This window comes from Oryctolagus cuniculus, chromosome 1 (assembly GCF_051225735.1).
Source record: "Oryctolagus cuniculus isolate XC-2025 breed Fujian yellow rabbit chromosome 1, ASM5122573v1, whole genome shotgun sequence".
NCBI classification, from domain to species: domain Eukaryota; kingdom Metazoa; phylum Chordata; class Mammalia; order Lagomorpha; family Leporidae; genus Oryctolagus; species Oryctolagus cuniculus.
In genome coordinates, this window is record NC_142867.1 from 231,186,678 (window position 1) to 231,200,667 (window position 13,990).

The 13,990-nt window shown below is 53.3% G+C and overlaps 1 protein-coding gene across 5 annotated transcripts in view; it reads left to right on the top strand.

Moving 5' to 3' along the window:
* The window catches only part of GARNL3 (GTPase activating Rap/RanGAP domain like 3), a 162,051-nt gene that overhangs the window by 113,012 nt on the left and 35,049 nt on the right, over positions 1–13,990 (top strand). For all 5 annotated transcript variants that reach the window (XR_016225287.1, XM_051854945.3, XM_051854951.3 and 2 more), the window contains 5 exons: positions 761–859; positions 2,891–2,994; positions 9,793–9,901; positions 12,252–12,297; positions 13,023–13,129. Coding sequence is in view for 4 of the 5 variants with exons in the window: in XM_051854945.3 (XP_051710905.3) it covers positions 761–859; positions 2,891–2,994; positions 9,793–9,901; positions 12,252–12,297; positions 13,023–13,129 (465 nt within the window). In the remaining variant the exon portion in view is untranslated. The remainder of the gene's footprint in view (positions 1–760; positions 860–2,890; positions 2,995–9,792; positions 9,902–12,251; positions 12,298–13,022; positions 13,130–13,990) is intronic.

Here is a 13,990-nt window from a genome sequence, read left to right on the forward strand (position 1 = left end):
GGGCAGCTGTCACCAGGGGTCGTCCCTTTAGCAAACAGAGGAGTCCTCCCTTGTCCCCTGGGGATCCGTTCCGGCCCCCGGCAAGCTCTCTGTACACTGTGTCTTTTCCTACCCACACACCTGTGGCAAAGCTGAATTTCTAAACTGCCATAGTAAGAGACTGACAGCAACAGCATCATAAATCAGAACAACCTTAACCGTATCTGTAGTAAAAAGTGTTTAAACTTTGGAACTATTTCTGGAATTTTCCACTTAATATTTCCAAAACGTGGCTGACCTTGGGTCCCTGGAACCACGGAAAGCAAAACCACACTTGTCGATCACCTGACCGGCACCAGCCGCTGCTCTGGGCGCTGGTGGGACGGCCCCAGTGGGAAAGCCCAAGGATCAGAATGATTCGTTCCCACGCAGTCTCTGAGCAGCGGGAGGTTTTTCTGTAGTTTGAGTGGTTGAGAGAATTATGAGATGATGTGCCCTTCCCTGGTAAATGCCTGCTTGCTATGAATGGAAGCAGTAACGATGTTTTCATTTGCCACAATCCTGGATCCCTGTGATCCCCGTCTGGCAGTGGTCGGATCATCTGGTTCTGTGGTTTTCCTTCCCTTGGAGTCTCGGGGATCGTGAACCTTCCTCCCGGCCCCAGAAGGAAGGAAACGCGGTTTCTCCACGCCGTTGGCATGCACACGTTGGCGTGAGTCCAGGGCGCGCTTGAGAGCGCGCTGATACCCACACGTTCTTCACACTGTGCTTCAATCTGCAGAAATCGGAAGTGAAGCTTTTCAAAAGTTTTTAAATCTCCTGGGTGACACAATCACACTAAAGGGCTGGACAGGCTACCGCGGCGGTCTGGACACCAAAAGTAAGCTTGCCTCTTCGCCTGTTCCCCTGATCTGTGTGACTTTTGTTAGTTCCGTGTTTGAACTTCTGCCCCAAGAAGGAGGGAGAGAGACCAGCTATGCATCGAGCATGGAGCATCGAGCACCACACCCAGTCCAATGGGGTCTTGACGCACATTTGGTGCCTCCGCTGGGCTTTGCAAGACCAGATCAGCCCTCGCAGCCCCTCGGTGGCGGCAGGAGTTAAGGTCTGCCCAGAAATGCAGTCGTGTACCACGTAGTGAGGTTCCCGTCAGTGCCGGCCCCCAGATATGATGGTGGTCCCGTAAGATTATACGCCTGGTGATGTCGCAGCCGGCTCCGTGCGTGGCTCCAGGAGCTTTGCACAATGACACAAGTCTCCTCTAATGGTGCCTTTTTCAGAACGTGCCCCTGACATTGGGTGGCTTGCCGTTGAGACCTCTCTGTGTGCTGGGACAGGGCAGAGCCCGGGGGACACAGCAGTGGGAAAAGCAACATGGACCCCTGGTTCTCTAGGAGCCTGTCGTGGGGGCAACACGGGCATTGAACAGCTAAAGACCAAGCAGTTTAGTGCCAGGCACTTGCGAGAACTAAAAAGAAAAAGTACAGGGCGCCTTCCAGGCATTCTGCCCAAGCTGGGGATTAGGGTAGGCTTCTCGGGAGCGATGAGTGGGAGTGATGAGATTCGAGTGTCTGGAGGGAAGAGGGTTCCACGTGCTGAGAACATCTGGAGCCCCGGAGGCAGGAGACAGCATGGTGTGTTCTGGAACCTGAAAGAAGGCCTTTACGGCTGGAGGGCCGAGTGGTGCTGCCAGACTGCAGAGGGTGGGGTGGCCCTGCAGGGACTTTGAGGCCACATCGAGAGTTTCAGATTCTGTTAGAAATCGAATCGAGTGTCTTTGAGGGGTTTAAAGTGGCGAGGTCGGATTTGAACGTGCAAGGGGGATGGCCGGGAGAGGCCGGCTGCTGGGCAGGCAGGGGGCTGGCACCTTGGCGGAGGCTACAGAGGGAACTCATTCAAAGGCCGCGGAGACTGGGGTGAGGAGGTAAGGATTCCTGCTGGTGGTGGTGGCGCCAGCTGCCTGAGAGGAGGCATCTGGGGGACGGGGTCTGCAAAGGGGACACAGGTGATCACAGGCTCGGGAATTGCTTTCACGACCTTGCAGCTGGGCGGTGTGTCCAGCTTCTCCCCGCGCTTCTCCCTCGGTCAGCTCGTTTGACCTTCGCAGTCAGTCCTGGAGGAAGATCAAGCAGGCAGTGGAAGGCGCATCTGGCCTGTGTGTGACGGCGTCCATCCAAGCACCCTCAGCCTCCCCTCCAGCCCACCCTGGCATCAGGCCGTACAGATCTGTATAGAGAGGAGCTGAGCAGTACAGTACACCGGGGGTGCCTTAACTGACAGGCGCAGAGATGAAAGATTTGTCCCCGGATGTCAGACCCCCGCTCTGTGCACGTGGTGGAGTCTTTACTGCCTACAGTGCGTCATCCGTGGCCAGCACTCAGCCTCTCTCTCGTGGTGCAAGTGTGCTGGTGAGCATTTCACAAAGACTCTTCTTGCGCCTTCCCATCTTCCCTAGGAGTTCAATACTATTTGTCTCCCCATTTTCAAATTGAGGCCACTTGTCAAAAGTGACACAGCTGATGAGAACTTGAATCCAGGTCCTAACCTCAAGGCCCAGGCGCGTAATCACGACACAGTGCTGCCAGAACCAGTGCTTCTCGTTGTCTCATGGGCACCACGATTGTTGGTGCGTCCCCGCGTGTGAATTCTGTGCTGTGCGTGCACCGCGGCGAGGCACGGCATCATGACCTGCCAGGCGTGGAGCAGGGAGCAGGGAGCTTGGAGGAGCCTGTCGCCGAGTGGAAAGTGGACGCTGGGGTGACCCTCCCTGGCTCCCATTGGGAAGGACAGTCTAGACTGGTCTTTGCGAATGTTCTGACTGTGCACTGTACCCCCTTGTCTGCAAATAACAGCTGTGTCCTTCCGGCCGCAGAATTCTCATATCCACTAAATGCAAATTTGTATTTTCCAGATGACACCACAGGCATACATTCGGTGTATACAGTGTACCAAGGGCACGAGATCATGTTCCATGCTTCCACCATGTTGCCGTATTCCAAAGAGAACAAACAGCAGGTATGTGGAACACAGGCTCTCTGAGAGCACACGTACCATCAGAGAGTGACCCGGAATGTGGAGAGAGCACTGGTCTGGCATCACAGAATTAGAGACCACACATGTTAACACACGAGCTGAACCACAGCTGCTACTTTAGGGGTGCCCTTGACAAGCCTTGGGAAGAACTGTTCCCACCGGTACTACACCTTAAAGAAATAAAGGGTCCATGGTAATGGCGTGCGTGCGTGTTTGTGTATGCGCGTGTATATGATTTGCACGTGTCAATGTAATTTTAGAAAGTCGTACTTGTCCATGTCGTGTGGCCGTAACAAGATATCTGGGGTCAGCTACTCATAAAGAGAAGAGGTTTATTTAGCTAGTGGTTCTGAGGCTCAGGAGCATCTACTGAGCTCCAGTGAGAGTCTTATGGTGGACGGTAGCCCTAGGGCAGGAGTGTGTGTGTGTGTGTGTGTGTGTGTGTGTGGAAGAGCTCACAGGCAGGACAAGAAGCAGGGGACCCCTGTGCCAGGCTCGCTTTTAACAGCTCGCAGGGTCTTGCAGCGAACTGTCGTCTAGACCTGGCCATCACCCACGAGGCTGCCCTCTTACGTGGTTCACCACCTGTTAGAATTGCCTCCCTGGGCGCCAAGCTTCCAGCCCTTGAGCCATCTGGGGACGTGGTCAGTCGTACGCAAAGCTTAGCGGCCTGCTGAGAGACATTGCCTTACATCTCACTTACACTGCCTCTCTCAGTGACCCCTCCATGTGCCCGAGCCGCCCACCCCAGGGATCGGCCGTGTCGGGAGAAGACGCTGCAGCATCACACAATGCTGCTGGCTCCCAAGGGGCTGGAGGGTCTGCTCGCTTTTCGGGGCTCCTTGCCCCGTGTTCACACATTGAAGGCATCTGTGTGGACAGCTGGCAGTCACGTGAGTGGACAGTCGTTCAGGAAACAGGAGCCCACAGAGGGCAAGCGGCAGGGCGCGAAGGCTTCTTTCTGAGCGTGTGCGATTCTTGTCCCGGGACGAGGGGAAGACACAGAGCAGCCAGAGGTGCAGGAATCAGAAGCGAGCACCTAGGACTGGCACTTAGGGGGTGCTGGGGTTGCAAGCAGCAACCTGAGCGCTATGCCACAGTACTGGCCCCTCACAGGGCGGCTGTGGGTCCTGCATTCCCTCTGCCCCACTCTCCATCGCCACAATGAAGGCGGGGGCGCCCCCTCGGCGTCCACCTGTTTGGAACTCCGCTTCTTCCTAACATCCCGTGAGGTCCCATCGCCTCCTCCTGTGCCATCCTTATCTTAGGGGATGCCTGTTCTGCCTTTCCTGCTTCCGGTGCAAAATGACCTTGGAATCATTCTCTTGTCTTATCCGATGTCCAGTTGTCAGGAAATCCTGTTGCTCTACCTTCCAAAAACATCTGAAACCAGACCACTTTTACACCCGGCCCTAAGCCACCGTCACATGGTGAAGGGATTATTTCTGTTCGGATCTGGCCTCCTGCTTTTCCTGTGTCCCCAGACAGCCTGTTTCTCAATCCTGAGCCAGAGGAGCCTTTAAAATGCAAATCAGGGCCAGAGCCGCAGCTCACTAGGCTAATCCTCGCCTGCGGCGCCAGCACACCGGGTTCTAGTCCCGGTCGGGGCGCCAGATTCTGTCCCGGTTGCCCCTCTTCCAGGCCAGCTCTCTGCTGTGGCCCGGGAGTGCAGTGGAGGATGGCCCAAGTGCTTGGGCCCTGCACCCCATGGGAGACCAGGAGAAGTACCTGGCTCCTGGCTTCGGATCAGCGCGATGCGCCGGCCGCAGCGCGCCGGCCGTGACGGCCATTGGAGGGTGAACCAACGGCAAAAGGAAGACCTTTCTCTCTGTCTCTCTCTTTCACTGTCCACTCTGCCTGTCAAAAAAAAAAAAAAAATACAAATCAGGACACTTCTCAAACCCCTGTGGCTTCCACCTCACTCAGGGTTAATGGCAGAATCAATCTCCCTCCCTCTTTCTCCCCCCCCCCATCAATAAAATGAAAATAAATAAATTTTAAAATTTGTAATAAATGAAAGATTTTCAAGGTATAACTCACATACTATACAATTCACCTTCTTCAAGTATATGTGTGACTCCCTTGAAATACATTTTAGTATATTCACAGTGCTATTCAGCTATCACCACAGTCAATTTCATTCTTTTAATTAAACTTCTCTAACCATTTTTTTTTTGTATCTGTTTATTTGAAAGAGACAGAGGGAAATCTCCCATCTACCCAAATGCCCACAATAGCTAGAGAGGGCCAGCTAGGCCAGTCTGAGGCCAGGAGCCCAGAACTCGATCCAGGTCTCCCACGTGGGTGGCAGGGACCAAGTATGTTAGCCGTCACCTGCTGTCTCCCCAGCTGTGCGTTAGCAGCAAGATGGAATCAGAAGTGGAGCCAAGACACAAACCCAGGCACTCAGATAAAGATCACGGGCATCCCAAGTGGCATCTTAACGGCTACGCCGAACACCTGCCTCCCCCAACACTACCTCACTGACAGGTGTTTGGTGGGCCAGGGTATTCGGGAGAGCCACGATTGGTCGGCACCAGTTTATTGGCAGAGTTTTACTTCACAGCGTAAGGGCTGTGCCTTAAGTAGCCACGGCCCGGAGGGGCTCGCCCAGGCGTGTGTGTATTTGTTTTCCTGGGGGCCTGCGGTTTATGTATTTGTTTTCCTGGGGGCCTGCGGTTGCACGAGGCTTGATCTAGCAATGGCGTTCTGCCTCTGCAGTGTGGGTGCCGCCAGGGGAAAGCAGTCACTGGCCAGGGCGGAAGCTGTCTGCCTAACGTCATGAGTGCTTGTTCTGAGGGGTTTCCACGTTACCAGATATGCAGACTTCCGACAAAAGAGGCCTCAGGAAAACAAACGTAGCCAAAAGCACATTTTATTCCAAGCATAGTGAGACCCTGACAGTCTCGAGTCAGTTTTTGCACATTTCCCTTCCCCTGAAGAGAGCCTGCTTCCCTTAGCCATCACTTCCGCTCACAGCTCCGAATCCACTTTCTGTCTCCACAGGTGAGCCTGTCTTGGACATTTTTGTGTAAATGAAATCAACCAATATGCAGTCTTTGGTAACTGGCTTGTTGCACTTAGCATATTTTCAGTGGTCGTCATGTGATAGCTTATATCAGTGTTTTATCCCTTTTCTAAAATGTTATTTATTTATTTCAGAGTCAGAGAGAGAGACAGAGCTCCTACCCACTTGCTCTTGCCCCACTGCCTGCAATGGCTGGGGCTGGATTAGGGCCAAAGCCAAGGGCCAGGACTCATTCAGGGTCTCCCACATGGGTGGCAGGAGCCCAATTCCTTATGCCAGCAACACTGGCTTCCAGGGTCTGCATTAGCAGGAAGCTGGAGTCAGGTGTGGACCCCGGCATCCAACCCAGGCACTCCAGTGTGGGATGCAGGCGTCTTAAGTGCTGGGCCGAACGCCTACTCCCTCTTTAGTCCTTTTAATTGCTAAATAATTACCACATGTTGTTTATCCATCTGCCAGTTGGTGAAGCAATAACTATTTTATGCAGTAAACTATGCCTAATGTGTCTGTCATTTCAACCATATTTAACGTGTGGTTCAGTGGCACTAAATGCACTCACATTGTTGCACAACTGTCATCACCATCCATCTCCAGAAATTTTTCATGTTCTAAAACCCCATTAAGCCATAGCTTCCCGTTTCCCCCTCCCCCAACCCCCGGCAGCACCATTCTTTGTGTCTGGAGGAACTTGACCCCTGAGGCACCTGGTGCAGGTGGAATGGTACAGTGCTTCTCCTCGTCATGCAGCGTAGCATCCTCCAGGCTCGGGCAGGCGTAGCATGTGTCCGTGTTCCCTTCCTTCTCAAGGCTGGGCAGGACTCAGTGCAGTCTTCCACGCTCTGCATCTACTCCCCTGGCAGTGGACACTGGGTCATGCCCACCTTTTGGCTTTTGTGAATAACGCTGCTATGAACATTGGAATACAAAGATCTATTTGAGTCCCTGCTTTGAATGCTGGAGTATACACCTATAGAACTGCCGGATCACGTGGTAAATCTATATTTAATTTTTTGATGGACCACCATACCATTTTCTTTTCCTTTTTTTTAAAGATTTATTTATTTATTTGAAAGAGTTACACAGAGAGAGGAGAGGCAGAGAGAGACAGAGGTCTTCCATCTACTGGTTCACTCCCCAGATGGCCACAATGGCCAGAGCTGCGCCAATCCAAAGCCAGGGGCCAGGAGCTTCTTCCAGGTCTCCCACGTGGGTGCAGGGGCCCAAGGACTTGGGCCATCTTCTACTGCTTTCCCAGGCCATAACAGAGAGCTGGATGGGAAGAAGAGCAGCCAGGACTCGAACCGGCGCCCATATGGGGTGCAGGCTCTTCAGGCCAGGGCGTTAACCCGCCGCACCACAGCCTCGGCCCCCACCATACCATTTCAACAGTGGCTGCTCTGTTTCACGTTCCCGCACCAGCAGCTCCCAAGGGCCCCGTTTGCTCCTTATCCTCACCAGTGCTTGTTACCGTCTGGTTTCCGGACAGCAGCCATCCTAGGGGAATGCAGTGATGTTTCGGTTCGGTTCGCGTTGCTCTCACAGTTAGTGACGTTGAGCATCTTTGCATGTGCTTGGTATCCAGTTGTGTGTCTTTGGAGAGCTGCTTTTCAAGTCCTTCATGATTCAGTTCTTTGTTGCTCAGTCAGCGGAGTGCTTTATATATCCTGGACACCCATCCCTTATCAAATACATGGTTTGCAAACATCTTCCCCATTCTGTGGGGGTGCCTTTTCTCGCTGTTCATAGTGTCCTCTGATGCAGGGCTGTTTACAGTTTCGATGTAGTCCTATTTATCTGTTTTGTCGCCTGCAGTTTTAGTGTCATAACCAAGAAATCACTGCCCAAAATAATCACTTTTTTAATTGGATTGAATTAAAATTACTAGAACCTCTCGAAGCCTTAGTTTTCTCATGGGTAAAGTTGGAATAATACTCATTATTCAGCAGTCAGGGGTCTTGTTCTCCAGGCGCATAGAGTACAGATTATGGGATGAAAACCATGACTATGCAAAACAGGCTGTCAGCCCCATAGGAGTGGCATCAGAAGTGCTTTGAAAACAGAGACAAGGAAGGCTTCCTGGAGAAGCCTCTGTCCACCCTTGGACAGACAGGCAGGTTTGGGGTACCCAGGACTGAGGGACGAAGCAAAAGGGGCCGTGTTTCACTTATCTGCCACTGCCTAACAAGCCACTGGAAAACTCACCAACTAGAAGGGCCATTTTTTGATTTCTCGTAGGTCTGCATGCTGACTGGGCCTAACTGGCAGGTTTTTGTTGGTCTCACTTAGGGTGTCTCATCAGTTAGTTACAGCTGGCTGCTAAGCTGGAGTTACCTAGAGGCTGAGGGGGGTTGGAGACCCCCTCTGTGGAGCCCCAGGGCCTCTCCTCCCCGTGGTGTGATGTGGCATGATGTGGCGTGGCATGGCGTTGTGTCCCAGTGGTCTCCTCGTGCTGTCTCTCCAGCAGAAAGGCCATCTTTGAACGCTTGCCTCAGGGCGCCCAAAAACGCGTGTTCCAGGGAGAAGACGTCAGGAGCCACCAGACCTTGTAAAGGCCAGGCTCAGTGCCAGAGCAGGGTCATGCTGGCTATAGTTTGTTCATTGCCACAGTATCCAGCTGGCCACGTGCAGGGAGGGGGCGGACGTCTTTCGTACCCCAGAGGGCATCGCCAAAACTAAGGACTTTTTTAACTGAATTGAGCTGAAAGCATTGGAACCTCTCCGTGAGACAAGTGACAGAGAAAGTGCGACCGTCTTTATCCCAGCACGGACCCAGAGCTGAGAGCACACCGGGATCCAGAGGGAGGGTGAATCTGTTTGAATGAACAGATCAAGGCGTAGGGCGGGGCTTGGCAGATGATGGCCCATGGGCCAGATTCAGCCTGCCCGTGTTGGGAAAGAACACATTGCTAGAACCCAGCTGTAGCCCCATATGTGTGTGTGTGTGTGTGTGTGTGTGGTCTGCGGAGTTGCAGAGAGACCCGTGGTCCACAGAGCTGACAGTACTGACCGTCTGGCCCTTTACTGAAAAAAAGTTTGCTGACCACAGGTCTAAGAAATCATTTTAGAAAGATCAGCTGAGGTCAGATTAGGGAGGGCCATTGTCCCCCCCAAGTCTGTGCTCAGAACCTGCTAAGGTATTTGTAAACTACAGATGCTCCTCCCCTTGTGTTGGGTTATATCCTGATAAACGCAGTGTAAGCGGAGAATATTGCTAAGTAAAAAATGATTTCACTGCACCTAACTGTGGAGCACCCTAGCTCAGCCCGCCCACCTTAAACATGCTCAGAGCAGAGCCTTCTAACACACAAGCTGTCTTAGGAGCAAGTGTGGAATAGCTAATACATTGAATACTGTGCTGAACACGAAAAGCAGAGTGGTACTATTTCGTGTCATCGTAAACTCAAAAAATCCTAAGTGGAGCCATCCTACGTCGGAAGCCGCCTGTATTGTTGGAGGCCCACGGGTCAGAAGTGCTGACACCTGCCTCTGGTTGGGGACCTTGAATGCCAAGCCAAGGATACTGAGTGAAGAAGGCAGAGCGAGAACCCTGGCAGGGGTGGGACTAGGAGGGCACACGAGCAAATGCCAGGGAGGAGACGGCCAGGAGACCAGCGGACGCGGCTGGAAACACAGGAGGGGGATGTGAGCACGGGGCTAGCTCAGGGCCACCTGATCGCTGCCGCGGCTGTCGCGTTGTCCCAGCTAGCTCTGTCTCCATGACCTCCTCAGCCGCGCTGTTTGTGCCGTCACAGGTGGAGAGGAAGCGCCACATCGGCAACGACATCGTGACCATCGTGTTCCAGGAGGGAGAGGAGACGTCTCCTGCCTTCAAGCCTTCCATGATCCGCTCCCACTTTACACGCATCCCGGGCCCCCAGAGCGCGCCGGCTGTGCAGCCTCACGGCACTTGAAAGGACCCTCAAAGCGAATGTTCTAGTTCACCTGTTTTGCGTGGCTCAAGGCTGAGACCCACCGTTTCAGAATTTTTCCTAAGCACTGCCTTTTTCCCTCTCCCCGTCTCCTCCCGCTGGACTTGTGGATGGATTACGTCTCACTGATTATTTATTTATTTATTTTATTTGTAAAGCAGAAAGAGAGAGAATGAGACAGACAGACATGCTCCATCCACTGGTTCACTCTCCCGAAGTCCACAGCGGCTAGAGCTAGGCCAGGTAACAGCCAGAAGCCCAGTGCTCCATCCTGGTCTCCCACCTGGGTGGCAGGGACCCAAGTACCCGAGGCGTACTTGCTGCCTCCCAGGGTGTGCGTTACCCAGACACTGGAATCAGGAGGCGGGCATCAAACCCATGCACTCCGTCCGATGTGGGCACAGGCATCTCCAGCAGGCTCTCAACTCTTAGGCCAAACGCTCCCCCCTCAGAGAATTCTTGACTTCTGAAATAGATTCCGTGTCCTCAGTAGCCCATGAAATGAGGGAATAAGTGAGTTAAAGGGATTGCAGGTGGTGACTCCTCCAAGAAACCTGCTTTAGGAATGAGAATGTGGCAAGTTAAGATAAAAAGCCGAACTGTTTCTTCCTTGTTGGCACTAAGCCCTGGCAGTAGCTACGGTATCACCATCTCTTGGAATCTTAGAAGTGATGTAATTGGTATTTTTATTTGCTTTGCTAATCCCTAGTCAGCTTATATTTCCAGCAAATTCCAGTGGTGGGCCTGGAGTTCCCTGTAGCGTCTGAGCTCAGCTCAGCCAGGTCCTGAGCTTGGCCAGCCCAAGAGTGAGGCCACAGGCCATGCCAGTAAAACCCAAAGGTGTAGTGGCCATACAGTTGTCCCTCTTAAGTAAAAGACAGCTGGGGCATTTTTAGAATAGATGCCCGTCTTCCTACTCCAGTTCCCTAAAGGCCCAGTAAAAATGTCTGGAGGCAGGACCACTGTGGCTCATGGCATCTGCATGAAATTTTGCTCCATATTTTTTTATTTGTCCCTTATAACCCAACAATAGAGTGAGCAAGTGTGGAAAAGTTGAACATTGCAGGTTTTTTTCCACAAGGGTAAGAAAGAAGCATATGCACCTGCATCTTGCTGGTTATTTTCTCCTGTTCTCATTTCCTGCTTACTGCCGCGTTGTGCCCTGTTCGCTGGGATTCAGGACTGCTGGTCCCCCCTCTGGAGTGGTTCTTCTTGTAGAGCGGAAAGCTTCCAAGTACGGAGCAAGAGAGAAGCCAGGGACTTTACAAGAGACCGAGGGGCAAGTGTTGTTTAGCAGAATTTCCCTTAGCTACAAGTTCTAGATTTGGGGCTTGGCACGTTTGTTTCTGGACAGGGATAAGCAGACAGTTCCCGCAGATCCACTCCCCAGACTTCAGAACAGAAACACTGGGGACCTGGGGCTTTACAGCCCCAGCTGAGGGGAGCGGAGGGCAGGCTATGAGGGGAGGAAGAAGCTGGGTGGGCATGGCTGTGCTGTTTCGGACCGAGCGCGCACCCTGACGCAGCAACATGGGCTCGGCTCAGCAGCTGCCACCAGCCCCTGTGGCTTGCTGTGCTCTGCTCTGTTCTGTTTCACCTCCCACAGACAGGAGAGGGTGAAGGGAGCTGCCCAGTGGCATTGTTGGTGTTGTCTTCCTTTTCAAATGCGTGAGATGAAGTAGATGACTGATCTCACGTTGGGAGCTTGTTTGCATTCCCAGGCAGGGGGACTGCTCTTTTTGCCTCTTTGGATGCCTAATTTAATGTTTATTTATTTTGCTCTTCTTTTTTTAAATTATTTTTTACTTGTTTGAGAGGCAAAGGAGTGGAAGGGAGTGGAGGGAGAGAGAGGGGAGGAGAGAGAGAGAGAGAGAAAGAATTCTCCAGATGCCAGCAGTGGCCAGGACTGGCCCAAGCCGAAGCTGGGATGCAGGAACTGAATCCAGGTCTCCCTCCGGGCTGGCGGAACCCAGTTACTTGTGCCATCACTGCCGCCTCCCAGGGCCTTTGTTAGCAGGAACCGGGCGTCGGGAGCCAGAGCCAGGCATTCTGAAGCAGGACAGCGTGTGAGACGTTTCCCGACGGGTGGGGTCCGCTAGGCGTAGTCACTGTGCTCTCCACGTGTCTTCCCTGGGCTGTGTCTTACATGCAAATCACAGTTCTGTCCAGCCTGAGCCGCAGCGGCCCTCACCATGACGGCGAGGCCAAGAAGAATCCGCGCGGGGGTTTTCGGAGCGCGGACTGTCGACCGCAAGCATCAGATTCCTTAACCATCCCCACAGATATCTTTGCCTTAGTGAGGTATGACCAACAAAACGACAACTACAGGTAGGTGATGGCTTCACCTCCGTGGCCTGTCCTGACTCTCGTGTTTACTTGTGAATTTGGCATGAGTGTTGTGGGACTCTTAATGTACGTGTTTCTTGATCAATTCAAAATGGATGCCCTCTTCTAAGTGACCGATTCTTCAGCAAGGCTTTGCTCCCTGCAGTGCTGCTCTGTACGTAGACCCAGTATGCGTCGGTACGTAGTGATGGGAACAAATGTGACTTGTTGACTCTTGGCAGGAGTAGCCTCTCTCCCGGGCTGCATCCTTGCCCGTTCATCCTTCCGTCCTCAAAAGTTAATCCGGGAGAAGAATCAGGATATTGTGAAAAGAGCACGCACTTTGAGGCAGACAGGTTTGGGTTGGAGCCCAGCTCTGCCGGGAGTAACTCTGAGACTCTGTGAAAAGCGCTCATCTCCTCGGGGCCTTGGGCCTCAAGCAGGGCGAAGGCAGTGGCACCGCCCGAGCAGGTTTGCTGAGAATCAGTCACTGCTGTTCCCTCAAATGCCCAGCACACTGCCCGGTACGCAGCGGGTGCTCAGTAGTGGCCATGGCTGTTATCCCCCGGGTCCCTGGCCTTGCCCACGGCCTGTGGGTTGCACTGACTTACAGAGCTTTGGCCAAGATGGAGAGGAGGGCTGAGAGTGGTGTCAGTTCCTGCTGTGGTGCACCAGGTATTGGTGACCTTCGAAGAAAAACCACTGATTCTAGAATGTTCTCCACGTAGGCTGAAAATATTCTCAGAAGAAAGCGTCCCACTCTTCGGCCCACCCTTGCCATCCCCACCGGTGTTTACAGACCACCAGGAATTCAGGGACTTTTTGCTAGTGAAATGTAAGTTTCCATTTTAAAATGCTTTTGTTGCTTGTTTTATGTGAGAATGCGTTTTGGCGGATCACCCCGGGATGCTGGACAAGGAGACGTCCTTGCTTAGGCATTCCCTACGCCACACGATTAGTCTTCATGGGTGCTGAGTAGGTTTCCCCGTCTGCACCCACATCTGCCCAGCCGCCCTGCAGTTTATCCACACTGCCCACTCAGCAGTGCCGTGGGGCCTCGAAGTGACGCTGTACCCCGTGTTCAGACACAGCCGTTCCAGAGACCCTGTGTGTTTCTGCGTGGATCCGCGTCTTTGTCAGAGAAGGACGTGGGTGGGGGAAGCGTGGTGAAGGATCTGTCTGTAGGGACAGGGAAGAATGTGTGAGAGAGCAGACAGGCAGGATGTGAATGTGGTGGGTGGGCCCTGACTCCCCCGCGTCGCTAGCTGTTGACAGACATCTGGGCTCCACTGATCGTGCCCAGATCCCGGTCTGAGCCCGGCCACACACACACCCCCGCCCCAGGATATTGCTTGTGGCTATCTCTGGGAGGGCTAAGGTGCAGCTGTGCCCTTGGTGGTCAGATTCAAGTACTAGAGATTGCTCGCTGCGGCCTCTGCGTGGACGTTGTCTTGCCGGCCCCTGTGCCAGTGCCAGTCAGGCCTTTCTGGCCTCGGCCAGGCACACTGGGCCCTCAGCTGCTTTGCTGGCTGCCTCCCATCTCCTGCCGGGCGCCCCCTCCCCGCAGCACACACACGCACACGCACACGCACACACACACACGCACACACACATACACACAGTCTTTGCTGGTCCTGTCACTGTCATCATGCAGCTTGGAGCATTCAGAAGTGCTCCTGTCCTCTGAGTCTGTCTG